This window comes from Clarias gariepinus, chromosome 4 (assembly GCF_024256425.1).
Source record: "Clarias gariepinus isolate MV-2021 ecotype Netherlands chromosome 4, CGAR_prim_01v2, whole genome shotgun sequence".
Taxonomy (NCBI): Eukaryota; Metazoa; Chordata; class Actinopteri; order Siluriformes; family Clariidae; genus Clarias; species Clarias gariepinus.
This window is the reverse complement of record NC_071103.1, coordinates 18480001-18502716: the sequence shown is the minus strand read 5'-3', so window position 1 is coordinate 18502716 and position 22716 is coordinate 18480001. Positions and strand designations below refer to the sequence as shown.

Below are 22716 nucleotides of genomic sequence, written 5' to 3'. Positions count from 1 at the left end.
TGCCTGTTGGTGTTAAATTTGTAATGCATTTATTTGTGTTGCAGTGTCTTTTTGACATAGAATGCAAATAACCTGAAATTTAATATGCATAATCATCTGCACTGCTTGAACTCACCAACTGCACATAGTTAGTTACAGTATGCCCCTGTCAGAGCAAGATCAACCATAGCTTCAGGGGTCAACAAACTAATGACGGATAAGATATATTAAAGTTAAAGGAATCCACTCAAAAAGAGAAAATCGATTGATCTTGGGCATTTTGAACCTTTGTACTGATTAATGAACAAAATAACATGGTAGAGCATGTCAGTGGAAGCAAATGAAAAGTTACTGAACCTTGGTTGAAATGTTTTGACTTTAAACACTGACAAATCTGTTTGTCAAATGAGAAATGTTACCTCTAGCACAAGTATAAAGTTAAACCAGTTTGGATTTTGTTTCTGGGTTGTCGTGTCTCCCTCAAGCTAGAATTGCAAAACTTTGAAAGGCCTTGTTAACCCCTTGCATTAAAGTTTGATTTGTAACTGGATTTATGTCTCGGTAAGGCAAACAGTACCTTAAACTAAACCGCGATGCAGAAAACATTATTGTAAATGAGAAAGATGAAGAGTTTTTGTGTTAGCAAAGAAGTACTTGCTCACTAAAGAGCAAAATCATCAGATTACTTAAAAGAGCTTTGTGAACTCTGACCTCTGCCATACTTCCCCTGCCTAGAGGCAAAAAGTGAAAAACCACCTTAAATCTCATACTTTTTGAAAGACAAATGACACCCCTACAAGTACAAGGCTGTATATTTAAGCGAGCTCTTTTTTTGTTTTGTTTTTACATATTTTGAAACTAAGAGCCATGGAGGCTTATTTGGTTAGCACTGTCGCCTCACACCCCCATCTTAGAGATATTAAATCGTTGCATGTCAACACTGCAGCCTGTTTTTTTTTTCCATTTGCCTGTACTGTATGAATTGGTGTGTAAGTTTATTTTTGCTCGAATTTGTTGGCAACCCTTCCCTTCTCACGCTCTGATTTCCCTTGGATAAGCTCCAGGCCCTGTGTGACCCTAAAAGTGGTAAAAATAAATAAATAATAATAATAAATTGATGGATAGATATTTTGAAGGTGAAAATATGGAACCCTTTAACTAATTAATTACGATAATATAGAATGTTAGACTGTATAATGCACAATATCCATCAAGTAGCTTAAGCTGTTAAACTTTTAAAACCATCCAATGAATTTAGTCAATGTCAAAGTCGTCATTGAAAGGGCATTCGTAGAAGAATGTCTACAAGACTTTTCCTGAAATTCATCATACTCTGGTTAACTGCTCACTGTTTAGAAAATACTATGAAGCACGCAACTGAACTGCCATATTTTGTAAGCACATGACAGAGAGTTACACTTTTTTAAATGAACAGGGTATTTTGTACCATCCTCTAAGGCCTTGCCCTTTAAGAATGCATTTTAAAGGTACCAAGTTCAAATAAAGAGAGTTCTAGTTATCACAATGCTTTTAATAAATTAGGACTTAAAATGTTGAATAAAGAGTGAGATTACCTACCATAACATCATTAAGAAACAAAGTGAAGACTTTATATACAAGTAGTATGCCGAATGCAATGCAATTACAGAATGATCCACTTATTCTGCTACAGTTTTTCTCATTATTCTTTTGGGCCCTAAGCTTGCAGTACAGGTGAAGATTACATCTGTGTACAGTCAACAAATAACCTCATAGAGGTAAGTCAAGCAGATTTACAAATGATACACTATTTTAATGTACTTGACAGGTCTTACATACTCAAAATGAATCCAATGTCGTCCTAGCACACAGAGTACAGAAAGGATGAGACAAGCACTGTCAGTATTATAAATGACCTTTAAATGTTATTAAATGTATCAGTATAAATTAGTTTTGAATAATGAGAAAGATTAACATTAAATAATTCATGTATGCCAACTAAGTACAGCATAACAGCAGGCCTAAGGGTCCTATTTAAGCATATATTGTGGCATAGCAAACAAACAACTAAATAAATACTGGCATGGTGGTGCAGCAGGTTACTGTTTCCTTCAGCTTCTGCACTTTCCTCTCACTTTCTTAAAACATTTAGGTTGGTGGGCTGACTAGTCTAAACAGGTGTGTGTGTGTGTGTGTGTGTGTGTGTGTGTGTGTGTGTGTGTGTGTGTGTGTGTGTGTGTGTGTGTGTGTGTGTGTGTGTGTGTGTGTGTGTGTTTGTGTGTATGTGTGTGTGTGTGTGTGTGTGTGTGTGTGTGGTGCACTTTAACTGACAGATATCAAATCTTTGCATCTACTGTGGCCAGGGTAAAGAGGCTACTAAGGTGAAATGAAAAATCATACAAAAACAAAATAATTTGAAACCATTATGTAATTTTTCAGCAGCATAGTGGCTTATCAGTTAGGACTGTTGTCTGGCACCTCCAGGGTGGAACGTTCAAATCTACAGTAACCTCCAGGCTGTACGTGTCTTAAAGGCTGATTGGCTTCTCCAAATCATCCGAAGTGTGTGATGCAAGTCATAAGTTACTCCCCATAAAGAGATTCACACACACACACACACACACACACACACACATACACACATTACACAAACTATACAGGTGATCGTGGGTGTGGCCAAGAGGGTGTGTGTCCACCAATCATGTTTTAGATGGCACGAGGGCGTTAACTGGCACATTGAGTGCCTAAACCTAACTATGTAAAGAGGTTCTTGGTGTGAACTGCCCTGTCAGTCTCCTCACAGCAGTGCAAAAACCTCTGCTTTCTGACACAGAGTGAGAGAGAGCTAACCAAGTTTCACAATGACAGACTACTCCACAAACATGCGGCTGAGACTGCCGCTGGTGTGCATCATCTTGGAGGTCATCCTCATCATCCTGTTTGGTGCCCTTGTGGAGTATGATGAAGACACTGATGCCAAGAAGTGGAACAAGAACAACCATACACACACACAAGACATGGAAAATGACTTCTACTACCGCTATCCCAGTAAGTGTGTGTGTGTGTGTGTGTGTGTTTTCAGGCTTGCAGGGAGAAAATGTGTAATTGTTCCAAGATTATTTATAATGCACAAAATGTCAATAACAATTTTAGTTAATTTTTGTATTTTTAAATCCTTGTTTTTGAGACACAGGAACTATACAGTTCTGTAACAGAAAAAAATAATAATATTTAAAACATAGTATGTATGGTATGCGTGGCTAGTTAGTAAGCAAAGCTAGTTAGCAAAGTGAAGTGGAGGTTGTAACTATAAACAATGTAATATGTTCAGTCACAGTATGTGAACAAGTCTGCAAAAATTGTAAAATGGGTAGTATATCTGTGGAATAGTGTCTCTGGGACTAAGCAATCATCTATACGTCCAAAAGTGCAAAAAGCTGATGGCACGGCAGTACAGACAAGTTTTATTATTATTATTATTATATTATATTATATTATATTATATTATATTATATTATATTATATTATATTATATTATATTATATTATAATACATATAGTGTGTAATAAATAGGATTAACATATCAGTATATTGCACAAAGCCAGGATTTATATAAAAAAAAAGGGTAATAGTGCCCTCAGAAATATTGCAGCATGTCCTTAGGTAACTGAAACATGGTGAGATTGTCCATAAATGTGACTAAATGCATAAATAATATAATAAGCGTAATTAATTAAAATTGTGCCAGCACTTCCTGCTACACTATAAACCATTGTACAGGTTAGACCAGTGTAGAATCAACAATTAACTCTTAAAAATGATGCACTGTTTGTTCATGCAATGTTGGACAATATTTATGTATAGCAATGCCAGAATGTGAAGTAGAAAAATTAGGTATGTATGAATTATAATTATATAAAAGCAAAAGTGGACAGCACAGAAGTGATTTTAAGGACATCACCATTATCTGTGTACTGTAAGTTTGAGATTGTCCGAGAGTAACTGCAGCTTTGTTATATATAAAAAGAAGAATATTGAATTAGCCAAACCGGCTTATCCAGTTGGTCTGCAGAACAGTTGATGAGATTTGTACTGTTGTAATCTTAGAGCTTAGTTTTTTAAAAACGTATTAATCTCTCTATTTTGACAACCATAATCCGATGACTTGTTCAAAAATATAAGTACACAGTTGTCAATCAAGAAGTAAAGATGATAAAATTCTGGCACGCCTACAATAAAAACCTAACAAGTTAAGTAACTTTTGAATTAAAAATCCTAAAATTTTAAATTACTTTAAATTACTTTAAATGTACTGTTAGAATTTCTTTACATTTCCACCATAATGAAGCGATCTCTGTCACTGGTAATTGGACTCTGTAAATGAGTACCAGGGTCTTCACCTGCTATCTGGAAGTTCACTTGTACTAGTCTTGACTTGCTTGCTAATCTTGGATGTTTTGCCAATTGATGTTATGATAAGCATGTCTTAAGACTTCTACATATGCTGGTCTTGACTTGTAAATTCATACATGAAGGACACCAGTCCCTGAGTACACAAGCCTGCATAACCGTGTTGCTGAGGGAAAGGGAGAGGTTAAAAGCTGAAAGATGAGACTTTCGAAATGGTTCAGTGAAGTCTGGTTGAGTGCCAGATGATTTAAACCTTAAGTGCTTTTTGTGCGCGCGCGTGTGTGTGTGTGTGTGTGTGTGTTTTCAGTGTTTTTCAGGCTTGCTGGAAATCTGTAATGCATACATTAATGTCATTTAACGCCATGCAACTCTGAGAAAGGAGTTTCAGTTCGCCTTTTCTAAATAAAGAACAGTGTGCTTAATGATGATGAGGATGATACTGTGCCCATGTTATATTAAAGTGAAAAAAAGTTCTATTCTCTTATATCACATTAGTAATTAATGATTGCACTTAAAACCTGGATATTCTGAATTAGATTTACAATCCTTTCTACAAATGACTCTGTTATATCAAATCATCATTATGTAAACTTGGACATGTATAGGATGTGATGCTGAGGTGCATATGCTTGTTTGTTTATTTGTTTAGGTTTCCAGGATGTACATGTGATGATTTTCATTGGCTTCGGGTTTCTCATGACATTCCTGCAGCGCTATGGCTTTAGCAGTGTTGGCTTTAACTTCCTCATTGCAGCCTTTTCTCTGCAATGGGCAACACTTATGCAAGGCTTCTTTCATGGCATGCATAATGGCAAGATCCATGTTGGAGTGGAGAGGTAAGATCCAGAGGTTAACTATAAATGTATACCTGTGTCTGTCTTTTCCCCTTGTTGCATTCTCTTTATCTCACACATCTCCTTCATTTCCCCTGCAGCATGATCAATGCAGACTTCTGCACTGGCTCAGTGCTGATCTCATTTGGAGCTGTGTTGGGCAAGACAAGCCCAGTCCAGCTGCTGACAATGGCGATATTTGAGGTTACAATGTTTGCCATTAATGAGTACATCCTTCTCAGTCTTTTTGAAGTGAGTCAATTCAGAGTCTCTAATCCTCTGTTAGCTTAAACCCTTAAGCAGTCAATTGTGAAATTTTGAACAGTTCATAAATAAATTTGGATAATTACAGCTGTTTTTCTGTTATAAAGTTTGTTGATGGGGGTTTTCAAAATAATAAGACAGTTCGATTTCTTTAAAGAGATAAAAGGACTTTTCTGGCAGTTGATATGTAAATTATGTTAGACAGTTGTGTAATAGATTTTAAACAAAGTGAAAATGACTTATAACACATCAACTTATTAATGATGCCTGCAGGGCTCCTCATTGGTGCAATAAACATTTTAGGAACTTAACTCCCTGCAATGCCACACGCATTTCTGGCAAGGACTTTACTCTCTGAATTGGATGGATGGTGTAACTCACTTCCATGTCAATCAAAAAGAGCATGTGGAAGAGGGCAGACAGTGTTTTAATTAGAATATGTTCAGATGCTCATGTGAGAGACTATAAGCAATAATTTGGTAAAATGCTGGTCGTTGTTGAAGCACATGCTAACCTTCACCTGCCCTACTTTGTTTGGCAACTGCTATTTAATAGAGAAGAGCTAGCTTATAAATAAACAAGCTAAAACACTAAGTTAATGCATATGCATTTATAAACACCTACAGGCAAGAGATGCTGGAGGATCCATGACCATCCATACATTTGGAGCATACTTTGGACTCATGGTGACACGTGTGCTGTACAGGCCCAACTTGGACAAGAGCAAGCACAAGAACAGCTCTGTGTACCATTCTGACCTCTTTGCCATGATTGGTTAGTAAATGATTTGCTTTAACCCAGGAACACATTAATAAGTGATAGAATAATATCTTCAGTTATTGGACACTGTCAAAAAGTAAACCAGGTAAATTGTTAATTATGGGATAATTTAAATAAAGCCATGATATAAAATAGAAGACCCCAAATAGTTCATATGATAATTAAGTGCTATAAAAATACAAATATCAGACTTATACTTAGACTTTCTTAGAGAGAAAACTTTGCCTACATCTCACAAACAATGTAGATTGTTACATACTGATTATACCTCTCCAGGAACCATCTACCTGTGGATGTTCTGGCCCAGCTTCAACTCGGCCATCACTGATCTAGGAGATCCCCAGCATCGCACTGCCATGAACACATACTACTCACTGGCTTCCTGCACACTTGCTACATTTGCTTTCTCTGCTCTTGTCAGCCATGACGGAAAACTTGACATGGTGAGCGCCCCCAAGTGCTATACTTGTGTTAAACTATTCCTATTGGCTAGGTCTTTGTGTGTACAGTACAAGATGTTTTGGCTTGCAAACTTGCTAATATAAGTATAGATATACGAAAAATGCAAAGCAGATACTGATTAAAATTTTTGAGTCCAAATGTATTACATGATGTGAGGAAAGACATTTTTGTATGTTTATAGTTAACAGTATTGGCATGGTTGCTGCAGCATAAAAGCTAAGATTTGTTTAAATGCTGTTGTAAGAGTGCAATACATTTCCAAATGAACACTGCACGGTTTGCTTTTTTTTTTTTCTTTGTCGGTGCATTCTTTGTTACCTGGCATGTGTAATCTGCAGTGTTCAGTATGTTGATTTCTATTTAAGAGGAACGTTTTTTAAAAATGTTTACTTTAACTAATGCAAAAGTCAAACTGCATACTGGCTCTCAGGGAGATGACTTATTTGTAGAGGTGGGGGATGCTGTTCAAGTACACCATATACAGTACTTATCTGATCATATGGACCTTTTTAAGTGCATATTCAGAAGCAAAAAGATTAATGTGATGAGATTACTATGATATGTGGTGTGTGTTTACCTACACTATTCATCAATTGTTTTTTCTTAACCCTTTTAAATTTAAAGCTTGTTATTTTGTGTTCTGTGTATGTGAAATTGTGTTTTGATATACCACATACACTACTTAAATTATCACATGGATTTTTAGGTGCACATTCAGAACGCTGCATTGGCAGGTGGTGTTGCTGTAGGAACAGCTGGTGAGATGATGCTGACTCCTTTCGGTTCCATGATAGTGGGATTCCTGGCTGGAACAATTTCAGTGCTGGGATACAAGTACCTGACAGTAAGTAGTGCACTCACACACAACGTTAAAACTCTGAACACTTTATCTTCATTATTAGGTGTAAATTTGTAAAAGTCAAAGGGTAAATACACTCTGTATGTCCTGGAAGCTTCAGTGGGTGCGCTGAAGCACATTTTAGCCACATTTTGCACAAGTGTGATGGTATTAGTCTCACTACAGTAAACCGCATTTGACAACCACAACTCTACCGTCAAGTAATAAATATGCTTATTAAATGCCAAAGTTTGCAGCTTTCAAGATGTTAGCATGATAAAAAAAAAACACTATAAAATTATAGACGACACGGAAAGTACGAAAGTTCAAATGTAATGAGCTAAACAACCTGTAAACACATAATATGGCACTAACACAGGTATATTTATGTGCAAAAGTAAATTTGTATTTACACTTGATTAATGTAAATTAGTCGAAACTAGTACACCAAAGATCAACTGTGTAGGGTCTCAGGGAATACGATGGAACACTGAGACTCTGTCTTTCACTCTGTCTTGACTGTCTTGCAAAAACAATGAATCTGAATTAACAATAAATCTAAAGTAACAATATGATTTGATTTTTTTTATATAGACTTTCATATTCAAAATGTTTTAAAAATTATGTCTAAAATTCTAAAGAATTTAAACATTATTTAGGCTATTGGAGTTTATTGTTCATGATGGCATAAATACATATTATGGCATAAATACATATTAGAACATATGACAGATCAGTGTTTTTAGCTTCAAAACTCTACATTGGTTGTATTTTCTTCGGCAGCCTATTTTGGAATCAAAGCTGAAGATTCAAGATACATGTGGTGTTCACAACCTACACGGTATGCCTGGAATCCTGGGAGCCATTGTTGGCTCAATCACTGCTGCAGCAGCAAGCAATTCAGTATATGGTAACGGGTAGGTTTGCTTTTAACCAACTGGTTTCCATTTGAAACTACAGTAGAGCCAAAGTAATTATATCCAACTATCAAAGATTTATATATTAGTTTGACATTTTATCTTTTGCACTAGGACAAATAGATTGCATTTATGTATCCATAATGTATCAGATAATATAGTTTAGACTGCCTCCTTCTAATGTTTCTTATAGGATGGGCAAAGTGTTTCCACTCATCTCCAAAGATTTCACTCCATCTGATCAGGCTATAAGGCAAATTATCTCGCTGGCTGTGACCCTGGGTATGGCCCTGTTTGGCGGGCTTATTGTTGGTAAGATTCAAAAGATTATTATAATAATTGTGTATTGTGAAGTACTGTAGGTGACGGACTCATAAAAGATTGTATATGTTTATAGGATTCATTTTAAAACTGCCTATTTATGGAGCCCCACCTGACACTCTCTGCTTTGAGGATGCAGTCTATTGGGAGGTAAATGATTTATTATAGAAGCTACTAGAAAAAGTGTAAAAATAAAGTTAAATTAACTATTGTTTTAATACGTATTTTTCTCAAATAAGGAAAATTAGATGATGACAGAGATAACATAAAGATGAGGATTACTGTACAAATCTTGTGCATTGTTGCCATTGTTTTATCAGGTGCCAGGAGAAGAGGAAGGCCATAATGAACTGACTGCTGTAAAATCAATTGATGAATCGGAAAAACTCAATGCTTAAAAGACATGCCTGCCATTGTGAGTGAGTGCTTGTTTGTGAACATACATGTGGGCCTGTGCACATATATTGACATACCAGTCGAAATATATACGATACACACTCAAGGCTGAGGATGATTACAAGATTATCTGTGCTCCACTCGAGATATGATTTTTGATTTTTTTTTTTTTATATATATAGACTTTCATATTTAGAATGTTTTATAAATGATGTCTAAAAGTCTAAAGAATTTAAACATTATTTAGGCTACTAGAGTTTATAGTTTATTAAATAAAACAAAAACAAACAAAACTAAACAAAAAATAAACATAAATCTGTGTCACTGTAAAAACAGGCCTTAAAAACTTTAAAATGCCAATCTGTATGCATCAGTATTTACCTCATTGTGTTAAATGCTGAATTCTCAGGTATTTTTCTCAAACAGAAACCCACCAAGCTGTGTCCAAATCTACTGTTTGCATAAAATGCTGGCAGCTATAAGCAACATATGTGGATTATTTTCTGAGATAATCAACAACTTCTGTGCTAAGAAATAAGTATTTACTCTATATCCCAGATTAATATGCCACAAATGTAAAATGGTAATGCTAGTGAACCTGAGTAGAAAGATGTCAGTAAGTCAACAGTCGACCATGTGACAGTACATACTGTATTTCCAGGCAAGGTTTATTCTGACTGCTAATGTTGCTACCTCCTGCAAAATGAACACTTAATACAACAGTGAACAGAACGGCAAAGCAGTGGCCGCCACACACTAGCCTTCTGGAGTACTCCCTGTCCGGTACATTTTCTTACATATTGCAGTTTTTCCCTCCATTAATCTCCCTAGTTCAACCGAAAAGGCGCTTACGGTGTGGAAAGGATGAAAATTAGTTGAAAAACGTGCACGACAAGGAGTATTCCACTATAATAAAAATGAATGCATCCTGTTTGACCAGCAGATGGAGCCATTGAGCTATTGGCTGAGCTGCAGCAGGAGGACGGTAGTCGAAACAACGGTTTGCGTGGAAATACTTGGTTAAGCTCTCATTAGTTAAACATGTCCCATATGTCAGTGTACTGTATATATTTGGTCATCTATGACGTATGACATTTATGAAACAATTGTTTTCTTTTCTTTTACTGCAGAATGTATGCAAATTTAAATTTTACCTTAACTCCTTAATAAACGATAAATGATAATAATGCCTTTAAAAAATAGTTTTAGTTTGTTTATGCAAACATAAAATGTAATGATTTTTTTTTCATGAAGTCCATAAAATGTTTGTAGATTCGACAACTTTATCCAACAGTGTACATTCAATAAAGAGTCACTGAAAAATAAGACTTCTGTTTTCTGCTTAGTAATCGATGGAGTCATATCTGTGAGTAATATTCACTTGAGTACAGCCTTATTTCTTGGGGAGATTGAAGACGCCCATCCAGTTCTCAGGCCTGTGGATGTGCCAGCAGTTGTGTAAACTGGTATGAATGTAACTTTAAAAATGAAACTTTAAGGTAATGTTACAGTAGGGGGTAATTTGAAAATGCCTGTACCTTCCATACAATATATATATATATATATATATATATATATATATATATATATATATATATATATATATACACTGTGTTCCAAATTATTATGCAAATTGGATGTAAGTGTCATAAACATTAAATGTTTAGTTTTTAAATTAAACCCATGGATGGTGTTGTGTCTCAGGGCTCTTTGAATCACTGAAATGAATCTCAGACACCTGTGATAAATAGTTTCCCAGATAAGCCCAATCAAAGGAAAAGTCCTGAAGAAGGTTGTTCCACATTATTAAGCAGGCCACGGGTTTCAAGCAATATGGGAAAGAAAAAGGATCTTTCTGCTGCCGAAAAATCTAATTTAAATTCAAATTTTATTTGTCACGTACACAGTCATACACAATACGATATGCAGTGAAATGCTTTTTCGACTACCAGTGACCTTAAAATAAAAGCTTAAACATAAGAAATAAATATGAATAAAGGAAATACGGTAGAAAATAAAGTTAACTGGTAAAATATACTGCACAAGTAAAGATATATTGCAGTAAAAGAAATATTGCAGAAAAATGAAATTAACTAGTAAAAAATATTGCAGAAACATGAAATAACTAGTAAAAAAAACCTTACAGCACCTGGTATTTCCCAGGCGGTCTCCCATCCAAGTACTAACCAGGCCCAAGCCTGCCTAGCTTCCGAGATCAGACGAGATCGGGCGCTCTCAGACTGGTATGGCTGCAAGCGTCAAATAGTGCAATGCCTTGGAAAAGGTATAAAAACATTAAATATTTTATGAAAACTTAAGCGTGATCATTGTACTGTGAAGACATTTGTTATTGATTCAGCACACAGACAGGTTTGTGCAGATAAAGGCAGAATGAAGAAGGTTTCTGCCAGACAAATTTATCGGATTAAGAGTGCAGCTGCTAAAATGCCATTACAAAGCAGCAAACAGGTATTTAAAGCTACTGGTGCCTCTGGAGTCCCGCGAACCTCAAGGTGTAGGATCCTTTAAAGGCTTGCAGTTGTGCATAAACCTACTATTTAGCCACCCCTAACCAATGCTTACAAGCAGAAACAGTTGCAGTGGGCCCAGGCATACATGAAGACTAATTTTTAAACAGTCTTGGTTACTGATGAGTGTCGTGCAACCCTGGATGGTCCAGATGGATGGAGTAGTGGATGGTTGGTGGCTGGCCACCATGTCCCAACAAGGCTGCGACATCAGCAAGGAGGTGCCAGAGTCATGTTTTGGGCCGGAATCATGGGGAGAGTGCTGGTAGGCCCGTGTAGGGTCCCTGAAGGTGTGATAATGATCTCTGCAAAGTATATTGACTGACCACTTTCTTCCATGGTACAAAAAGCAGAACCGTGCCTTCCGTAAAAAAATCATCCTCATGCACGACAATGCACCATCTAATGCTGCAAAGAATACCTCTGTGTCATTGGCTGCCTTTGGAGCTAAAAGATGAGAAACTGGCCACTATCCTCCCCTGACCTCAACCCCACTGAGAACCTTTGGAGCATCCTCAAGCAAAATATCTATATAAATATATATGCTCTGTTAGGATGTTTTTGATTGAAATAGCTTTTGATTTCTTTAAATATGACCTCCTAAAGCTGCAAATTCAACAAAAGCCCATTTTCAGTTCTTTACAGCCTATAAAATGTTTTAACTCTGTTGTGCATAATAATTTGGAACAGTGCATTTTCAGTTTTTTTTTTAATAAATATTGTTATCATTAGGAGGTTTGTTATTTTACACTTAGGGTTGATAACTAGAAAATTATACTGACTGACATTTGCATTGACTAATTATGGAAATCAGGGAAAGATATATATATATATATATATATATATATATATATATATATATATATATATATATATATATATATATATATATATATATATACTGTATATATATAAAACATAAGAAACTGATTTTTATAGATAGATAGATAGATAGATAGATAGATAGATAGATAGATAGATAAAATCTTGCAGGTGAGTCTCGCCATGGCTAGTAATGGATACTGTAAGTAATTGTGTAGCTCTTGATAAAGGCAGTCTTTTAACATGATAACTTTTCACATGAGCCTTTAATGGCACCGCCAATTACTGTGGAAGGGGAACACTGAGTCCAGATGGTGTTCGACTCATAATTAGCACAGTTTCACTTTCTGGGATCAAAAGGCAAACATAAAGCTGGAGCTCCCATGTTGATAACGTGCTTGCAAAAACACCATGAGCTTGGTATACCTCGTGTGAGTGGCAATAACACCTCCATCCCCCCCCTTCCCCCCTCTGAAGTGTGGTTTCGTCCGCCTCTGGTGGCGTCATGGCGTGAAGCAGTGCCACGGGTTTTTCCCAGGCTCTACCATGCAGACAGGTGAGCAGCTGTTCCTTACAATGGCTGACGGCTGTCAAGGACATAATCATCTAATCACAGCCACAACAAAAAGGGCTAATGGAAAACATTATGGAAAACACTTTCAATAATTTGGTTAGGTTAGAACACAAATTTTTTTTACTGGGTTATAGTTGATCCTCTTATGATATTGAGATTTAACATCCTTTAACCTGTATTACCCTGGATACTATACAGCTGAATGTGGTCCAAGACACAGTCTCTCTCTCTCTCTCTCTCTCTCTCTCTGTAGCTCAGGTAGACAAGGCAGGCCTACTGCAGGGTGTAAAGCATGGCCATGTAAATGAATCAGTGGGAGTGTGTGAAGTGGGTAAAGTCTGCTGCTGCCTCTCTGCATGAAGAGAGTGCCTTTGCTTTAGCTCATTTTAACAGGATTACAGGCAGGCTGTGTTCAGGGTCTGCCAGCTCTTTCAGCTTGTATCGTTCCTCCAGGCAACCTTCACATGCTCCTTACCAGCCTGCTGAGAGACAGCGACTGGGAGGCCTGTGTGTATGCAACTATGTAAACACACACACAAACAGTATGGAATATTCTAGACATGCAATGATGTTCTGGAAATATTCCAGACTGACAAAAATAATGGCCCAGTGATAATGTACACACAACGTTTTATCCCTGTCTCGTCAAAAAGAGCAGAGAAGAGCTTTACACTTGACATATTCCTATGCTGTTCTCAGCCCTTGAATGCAATCTACCACAATACAGAGAAAGCTTTTGTGTGAGACGGTCCAGTTGACACCTGCTTCCCCTGAGAGCAGTGAATTTCAAGTGCCTCATTCAAAAATACCTGACTGAAGAAAGAGTAATGCCACACTTGAGGCAATGCAGTCTAGGGTTTTAATTACCATATTTGTTTTTATAATCAGTGGAGAGCACTAAAATCTTTGTCTGGGTTTAAAATAATGAAATATTCATTAAAAAAAACAGGAAATCAAATTTTGTGAACCATTTCACTAATTATAAATGTAATCATCCAACTATATCAACCCACTTCAATATGAAGTCTTTTGGGGACAATTATTAAACAGGGAAACCTCTAAAGGCATTAACGTGTTAACAGGCTGGACATGGCTTGGACAAAGACATTGACTGGTCCCCCCTCAACTCCATCACATCCTCTTGCACTCATGTCATTGAGGGAAGCATGACCCTAAGTTCAGAGGTCAGCCTGTGTCAAGTGGGGTGACTCTTTATAGAGTCTAAATTGAGTGTTTTAATAAAGGAGGATGTGAGAGAGCATGGAGCTCTCCAGAAGAGTGTATGTGTATTGTTTTCCTGTTTTTTTTTTTTAATCTGATAGAGAGATGAGCTCTTCAGCATGGTACTGTACCTGTGTGAGGAAGCGTAAAACTCCACTAAGATCACCGTGCCAACACCTCCTTTTTTGCTCTCTGTTTTTTACTCTCTCACTTATTATTTAGTTACTCAGCTGAGAACCTGTAGTGTAGCAACTAATGTTCATTAAAGAACCATGTGAAAACGTACAAGTCTACAAGTCTAAGGGAACGTCAGTCTGGGTCTGGTGCTGGATTCTTAAAGTTTGGGAGGTGAAATCATTTTAGAATATTTAACACAAATATGATAAAATTAATGCAACAACAAGGGCAGGGTTGTTTTCAGGTTGTTTTTGGTCCACATATTCACACGCATACAGTATATAAATCATATCTATCAAGTTGCAGACCACAAGGGGGCCCCTGTGAAAGCCTGATTCATCTCATCATGCCTTATTTCCAAAATATGTTATTGCACAAAATATCTGATAATTCATTCATTCATTATCATCTGCTTTATTTTGCAAATCCTATATCAAGAAAACTGCATGTGGGGCAGAAAATAATTTAGAATAGCCAAATAGCTGTAAAGAACTACTTATAATACCACTTGAAACTATAAATGTGAAAAGGGATTTTTTTTCAATAAATTATCAGACTATTTAGCTGGTTTTGCCTGCCATGTGTATTAAAAAACAAAGAATTTTGCCTTTTCAAAATTTTTTTTTTTTAAACAATCATATAGCACAATTTAACATAGATATCATTTATACCAGTAGAGCCTCTTGAGTCCAGAATATTTCTCCCAAATACAGTGTATTTATATCCTATCTCTTTATATCCTAGGTATAATTATTTTGTAAAATGTGTAAGGAGAAATACAATGTACTGTTCGCAACAGTAGAGTCTGGGTCTTGGGAGGAGAACATAAGAATAAGAGGTATACTAGCATATATGACCGTACTGTATGGGAATTTATATTTAATGCATTCATCCTGTTTGTGTACTATAATTGCAATACATTTTTAAATACAGTTCAAAATTTTGGAGTAAAAAATTGTCCAATATAAATCCTGAAGCTTTAACTCTGAATTTAAAAAATCATGATGCGACAATAAAGAAAATAAAAATACAGTACCTCAACAATGTCAAAAGAAGCTAAACTGAGACCTCCTTGTTAAAGTATTGGGCTGCAAATATTATCACAGAATGCAGCTGCAGTTAAACTGTAAAACACATTTAAGTTTATTATTCTGTTAAACATAATATAATAATGTAGAACCTTAAAAAAATTCTTATACTATTACACCTTTAGTATTTAAAAAAAAAAGATGAATTTGCAGGAAAATGTTGAATCTTCATGCATGGATAATAATATGGAGGTTGTCTGGGGCTACCCAGTGGTTATTCTAAAAATTAGGTTCTTAGTTCAACAACCATTAAAGCCTATCAAAGCTGTAAGTGTTAAAGTAATATTCAAATGTTACAACCTTGAGACTAGCCCTGAATCATTACTGATATTAGCGTTATAACACATCCTATTTATTCCATATTCACCTCTCCAGTCTCCTCCTAGTCTGCTTATTTCCATCGCCACAGTGATACAGTGTAATTTAAACAAGCAAAAATAGTGGTCAGAAGAACAGAGAGGATTCTGTATCTGTCTCAATTAACGGGTTTTTAATTTAGGGGAGCTTCATCCAGGGGTGTTAATCGGGCAATAGGGAGAGAGACAAGAATTCTAATATGGCACCATTACTCTGATGGGAATCCTGCTCTTGTCTATTCCCCATAACCCCTCCCAACCTTTCCCATTCTTTGCAGCAGTCCTCTTCACCCCTAGAACACAAACAGCCTTTGTGACCGGTGCTTTATTGGATGCCAATTTCCATGAAGGCAACAAGCAACAAATGCATTCGCAGCTGCACCCCTTTCCAAACACACACACACACGCACAACACACGCACATACACACACACACATTACACTATTTGCCCTCTCCATACAATGAGGCCAGATTTTAGAAATGTATGCATTTTTATACACACTCACTGACTTATAGATGAAAATCCTTGTACACATACAGTGAAAAAACCCTACCTACACACATGCACAAGCACACACTGTGGTTGACATCACCACAGGAAGGGAAACACACAAACACATGCACACAGTTTACACATTATGCATCTTCTCATCATAATTAAAACAGAAGAAGTATATACAATGCTCTTTTGTCTTAGGGCAGCACAGAGTGAAAGCGTGGGGCCGCTGCATGTTGATGAGCCATTCTGTCCATGAAGCGGCTGTATTAATTGATGACATAGCCTGAAATGGGCTCAATTTTCTCTCTTCTCAAATGCTGACAGAAGGATGTGTAGTATTCAAGAGGCTTCCAGCAGCACAGAGGCGTTGTCATTCAAAAAATTAGCACCAATAAATAGACAAACAGAGCAGAAGCATGCATGGTATTGTACCATTCTTGCTTAGTGAGCATGAAGGAGTGTGTAAAGCCATCTATTGCAAGTAGGTGGCATCACAGAGCTAAAGCTGAGCCCAATTTTTTTTCCCCACACTCTTGTTTCATTAGGATCCATTAACAGCTCTCATTCTAATTGCTTTCACACATGTCCACTAGTGGTGCCAGACATATCTATATGTTTGGCTATATTTGATTATTATTAGACAGAACCTGCACTACAGGAAAATTTGATTCCCATAAGATGCTTAAATAAGACCTGAACAACATAAATCTCTATCTGTATCTGCCTCATAAATAAATAAATAAATTCAATTTGCTCAAAACCATTAATTTTCACAGGAGGAGGACAAACCAACAATGCCATGCATTATTATTCACACACACACACACACACACACACAGAAACTGCCACCTCCTCCAAGGGGGCATTTAAAATCTGTGAAGTTTAAGATCCGCTGTTGGCACTCTGTTCTGAGTTCTCTCTGCGTGTGTGTGAGGGGCCTGCATATGAGCAAACGGATACCCACTCCAGTGACGACCCACAATTCTCTACAATACCCCCATTCTCCAGACTCAAAGGCTCCATCAGCAGCAGGGGGATGCGTTGCTTCCCGAGATGGCACACAGAGACTGGCATCAGTGCCAGGAAGCCATGGGCCCGGAGGAAGGGACCTGTACAGAGAGAGAAGAGAGAAGAGATGACAGAGAGTAGAGAGAAATAGGGGACAGAATAAAAGTGAAAAAGATTTAGCCAAAGATGCCAAGTATTTTGTTTGTGCCAATTACACTGAAGTCCTATTAGCCTGGTCCTTTGTGCCTTTCTGCTTGCTCTTATGTGCCTTGGCCCTGGCTTTGGTAGTGACAAAAGGAGCATTAGGCCCCTAGTTAGTGGGGATCAATATAGAAGAGAGCAAAACTGGAAAGTCATATATAAACAACACAACTTTTTCTTAGTTAAGACAAGTGCAATCAATTAGGCACAGCTTTTAACAAACAGCACTTTGCCAATAGCTGCAAAAATGTCCTGATTTAAACTCAAACAGAGAGAAACAAAATGTCTCCAAAATAGCATGAGGATGGACTTATAATAGTAGCCAAGGTTTATAAGGGGATAACTTCCTGGGTGTCTTAGTCTATTACTCGTGTTATCATAAAGTCTAAAAAGGTCTGTTTTAAACATCTTGCCATTTACACTACATTTTCAAATCAGCTTCATATATACTGATCCTTGAAAATTGATGGATAACTTGTTGCCAACGAGTGGAAGGGATGCCTCTGTCTGTACACATAATCATTCACAAACACCACTTGTACATCACAGGAACTCTGGGGTTGGGTTATTTCCCCATCTCCTGTATAGGCCAGACCTCGTATGTTTGGGCTAAAAAAAAGTGCCTTGGAATAAGGTACTGTAAGCTTGTATGCAATGTATGTATGCAAATGAAACTAAGGTTATATAAGTTTGAATCTTGGATTTTTATTACAGCAGGTGCAGGTAAAGAATTAAAAAGAAACATTTACAAACATTTTAAGTTAATAAAAGTATTTTGCCCTTAATAAAAAAAGCTTATAAATTGCACCAATTATTTAATTATTAGATTTAAACTTGGATGGTGTGATTTTTTTATGTAAATTTGTAAAAGTTCATATTTAGTTTCCCTGCATGGTATGAATGTGAAAAACAACCACAGAAGATTACTTGGAGTCCATTCAAAGTGCTCTAGTAAAGCCTTAGTGAGAAAGATATAGGTCGGTCTTCTCAAAGGGTCCATAGGGGGTGAGCAGGGTATTGAAGGGGCAGGGCTGCCCTGGTGGGAAGGGGGGAGGGGGGTGGGCAAGAAGAAGGCAGGTGGGGAGGTAACTACCACTGATCTAATGACGCCCCAAACTTCAGAGTATTGCCCGAAAAAATGCAGCACCAATTAACTCCAGGGGTGGAGACACTTGATGGACATGTCTGTTATTAGCATCTGAAAAATACCACAGGGAATGAAAGAAATCAAAGGAAGAAAGTCCAGGCATTAGACATTCAATGAGAAATGAATATGGAGAATATGCTTCATTTGTCCAATTGTGTCCTTTAGTAAGCAAAAAAAAAAAAACAAATTGCTAAAATCAAGCACACATTGTGTAATTTTGATGACCTGGAAAACAACGGTTTGGTAATATATCTGTGGATTTTTGGGAAAAAGTGGATAAAGACATAAGATAAAAGATATGAGGCTCATTCAGCACACTTACATATAATTTGAAAAATTGTGCAGGTTTGCAGTTATTTCATGTTTCATTCCAGTGTTAAATTCTATAAATTATTAGATAGATAGATAGATAGATAGATAGATAGATAGATAGATAGATAGATAGATAGATAGATAGATAGATAGATAGATAGATTGATTGATTGATTGATTGATTGATTGATTGATTGATCGATTGAATTAAGCTGTTACCTCAAGTGAGCTATCTGCTCACGTAAGTGATTTTAAATCAGTTATATTCCGGGTTTACATTTTATTTTAATGCACCAGATAAGCAGTAATAATCTAATACATCACTGATGTTTCAGTTACATTTTTCTAGGAAATATAATGTTTAAACAAAACCATATGTCCAGATATCACTAATATTGCATATTATTATGCATATTTAAAAAACAGAATTCGTTACGAAATCAGCAAAAGGTCATAGGAGTGTTTACGGACCTGTTGCCGAGCCTATTCAGCCATATGTTAGCGGTGACACTTTTGGCCCTTGACCCAAGACTAATTGAAGGCTTGACCTTGTTAACAGAGATGAGCCGGTTGTGAGGATACTGGGGTAAGCTGAGGGAGGCCTCTGCCCTGAGGCTGAACCCCAGGGGACATTTACAATGTTTAATGCCCACCTTATGACCAATTATGGCCATGTCCATTCCCCAACGACATCTTAACCACCGTTCATTCACATGTTCCTTAATAAACTCTCTCAGGCTGCTTAATGGATGCATTTAAAGCCTTTGAATGGACTATGAATATAGAGGTTTTCACTAATGCGGGTTATTATAATGTGAAAGTAATATACAACGGAATGTTTTTAAAATACAAATAAAATGCATGTCTGAAGATTATTATTTGATTATGAACAATTATTGCCTCCATGTAGTTCAATCCGTACAGCACAGTTGGGAACAAGTGCGTTAAATTTGTTCTGTCTTTTAGCAAAACAAATAAACAAAGATTTCAGTGGGAAAATGCTCTGCATGACAATCAGAGGGTACATCTCTATCTTGGGATTGCATAATACTACACTACAATAAATAATATAATATAATATAATATAATATAATATAATATAATATAATATAATAAAAAGTATCTCTTTAAAAAATGTAAATATGTCTTATAAAAAAATATTAATGCCATGTTAATGGCAGCAGCCCTCTAATCCTCAGGACCTCTATTCAGGCCTACAAGCATTCATTAAAAGAGGTTGAGAACCATCTAAAAAATGCCGGTGGCAGCTGTTTGTTTATAGTTTCCCACGACTCTACGCCAATCGCTTATCGTCACTCCACCACTAGCTTGTCGTCTCTCATTAGCCGCCTCTCAGCAGACAAGAGCTGCGATGTGAAGACGGTGGTGAAGCTGCAGCTTCAAGCGCCGTTTAATATTCCAGCAACGAAGTGCAGCATCCTCCTCCTCCTCCTCCTCTCACAAATCACCTTTCAGCCGCCATTAGCTACCTCCATCAGCACCTCACACTCGCTATTTATACGTCTTACAAGTTGCTATAAATGCAACTCTTGTAGAGATAATATCAATTTTATGATGCATGTAAAGGTAATATATTTTGAAAACTATATTTATAAAGTCAGGAATGTACGTGTAGCCTGAACGTCGTTGTTGAACTGTTTCTGGTCAGTGAGACACAAATTAACAGCAGTAATTAATTCTGCTGGGTTCCCATGCCAATGAAAAGACTTGTTTAAAGGAGAACAGATTTTAATAATTTAATTTAAATGATATTTTTAGATGTTGGCTTCTGTTTAAAAGTTACTTTAAAAAAAAATAAAAAATACTTTCCACTAGTGTCTTTCCACTTTCCATTTTTGCATTCAGTTTGCAGAAACTAGGCTGCTTATCAAACGTTTTCAAATGTTCATATTTTTTTATTTTATTTTTTAATTTAAAAAAACAAATTCTATATTAAATTCTAATTAATATATTGCATTTAGATATATTGCAATAGTGTTTCACATCTAGCACGCCTCTGTTAAGACAATATCATATTTATTGTAAGCATCTGATTGTGGCAGATAACTCTCCACTTCCAATTTTCTTTTTGTATATTTCGTTTAATTCTATTCCAATTTAAATTGTTCTATTATTATAAAAATAAAATGCGCAAATTATTTTTAAGATTAGGCCTAACTGTAGCTCATGAATGTCGCGTGTCGCATGTATCAAAAATAGTCTAATAAATAAATCTATTTTATTTACAGTCCATCTAAATCTATACTCTGCAATTTCTATACTAATAGACGTGCTGTCATTCACGCAGCATTTCCTGCCATAAATAACATGACGTCCTCGCGTGTTGGCTTCTGATTGATTAGAAAATATAGGGTAAATAGAATGAGCTCACTGATTCGTCTTCCTCTTCATGCCCTTTAATTGGGATTTTAATATAAGAGCTGTTATGGCCTCCAGCTGAACAAAAGCAGCCTTGCTTGTGCATTGAGCATGACGTCACACGGTGCAGCTTTAACGGCTCTTCGTGCTCTCGCTAATCTATAGGCTATTACATATTAATGACTCGCAGCCCATATTTGTATATTGGCGTGTTGGCTCTATCCATATCAGGTCTATACCATGATACACCTGCAAAAGATTTATTTTATTGGAAAGTAAGACATTTCTGACTGGAATTATGCTGATAACTGAGTAGGAGCATCCCAAAGCTGATGTTTTCATTGGTCAAAATTTTGCTTAATATTATAATAACTACAAAGCTGGCCAATAGGTTAGAATTAGCTTGGACTTTACTGTTACCTATAGTGTATGTATGTGTATAGACAGATAAATAAATAGTGTTGTATACAACTTTTTTTGTTGTTGTTGTTGTTGTTGTTGTTGTTGTTGTTTTCAACCAAGCAAGAATATTATGGTGGAATTTTGTCATTCAAATAAATTCATGCTTCAAAATAACATAATTTAAAATCCTTTGGTTTAATTTCCATTACATTCATCAGGGAATTTTCTGCGGAACTATTTCAGGTCAAAAGAATGTTGATTAAATTATTTGTATTTATGCACGTGGTTTTATAACACCTATATTAATACTGTACATTCCAATATTTACATTTATTTTAGTATTCCACTAGTGAGGTCTGAATTCAATGTAGCTTTTAGTACTAGCGCATCATTATGCATTTTTAAGGCAAAGAATTTGTATTTCATTTTATTAGATTTTTGGGAATTTATGTAACTTAACATTCTTTTACGGTGATGTTTTATGTGTATTTCTACTGTAACCAGTGTGTTATGTCCTTCACCTAGGCTTAGTTTGAAAGGAGTTCCCTATCTACAGTAATAGTGGGTACCCTTTTTAAATAAATCAATAAATACATTTATTCTGTTTGCATTCTCTTCCACAATTTGACACATTCTTCTAATAGCATAGTTGTTGTAATACCAATAAAACTTTTAGGCCCTATATCTTCATTATAATGCAAAAATGTACCAGTTTTATGTAAATTTCTATATTTATGTTTTTCACCCAGGACAAAATAGGTGCAGATGATGGCTGGTTCTTCATGCTCTCACACTTTGAATGTCAAAGACACATACCACCAGA

General features: G+C 36.3%; 2 protein-coding genes and 1 non-coding gene across 4 annotated transcripts in view; 1 reads left to right on the top strand and 2 right to left on the bottom strand.

Moving 5' to 3' along the window:
* The window catches only part of LOC128520658 (cathepsin K-like), a 287992-nt gene that overhangs the window by 174524 nt on the left and 90752 nt on the right, over positions 1 to 22716 (bottom strand). The window lies entirely within an intron of this gene.
* Positions 2707 to 10718, top strand: rhbg (Rh family B glycoprotein). 2 transcript variants are annotated; one of them, XM_053494988.1, is made up of 11 exons: positions 2707 to 3006; positions 5018 to 5204; positions 5303 to 5453; positions 6092 to 6239; positions 6522 to 6688; positions 7414 to 7551; positions 8329 to 8462; positions 8656 to 8774; positions 8860 to 8933; positions 9104 to 9198; positions 10526 to 10718. In XM_053494988.1, exons 1-10 carry the CDS (start codon positions 2820 to 2822, stop codon positions 9179 to 9181), a joined length of 1383 nt encoding a protein of 460 aa, XP_053350963.1. In that variant the 5' UTR covers positions 2707 to 2819; the 3' UTR covers positions 9182 to 9198; positions 10526 to 10718. The 2 variants fall into 2 exon arrangements, with proteins under 2 accessions (XP_053350963.1, XP_053350962.1); XM_053494987.1 differs by lacking the exon at positions 10526 to 10718 and having other exon boundaries at positions 9104 to 10490.
* Positions 11317 to 11436, bottom strand: LOC128523310 (5S ribosomal RNA). Its single transcript, XR_008360154.1, has one exon. It is a non-coding gene; the product is annotated as a 5S ribosomal RNA (ribosomal RNA).

What these genes read in the sequence shown, in the direction of transcription:
- rhbg (XM_053494988.1), top strand. Translation starts at nt 2,820, where the DNA reads ATGACAGACTACTCCACAAACATGCGGCTGAGACTGCCGCTGGTGTGC. An exon ending in AATTCAGTATATGGTAACGG is followed by an intron (nt 8,463 to 8,655) that starts GTAGGTTTGCTT and finishes TGTTTCTTATAG; the next exon opens with GATGGGCAAAGTGTTTCCAC. An exon ending in AGGATGCAGTCTATTGGGAG is followed by an intron (nt 8,934 to 9,103) that starts GTAAATGATTTA and finishes TTGTTTTATCAG; the next exon opens with GTGCCAGGAGAAGAGGAAGG.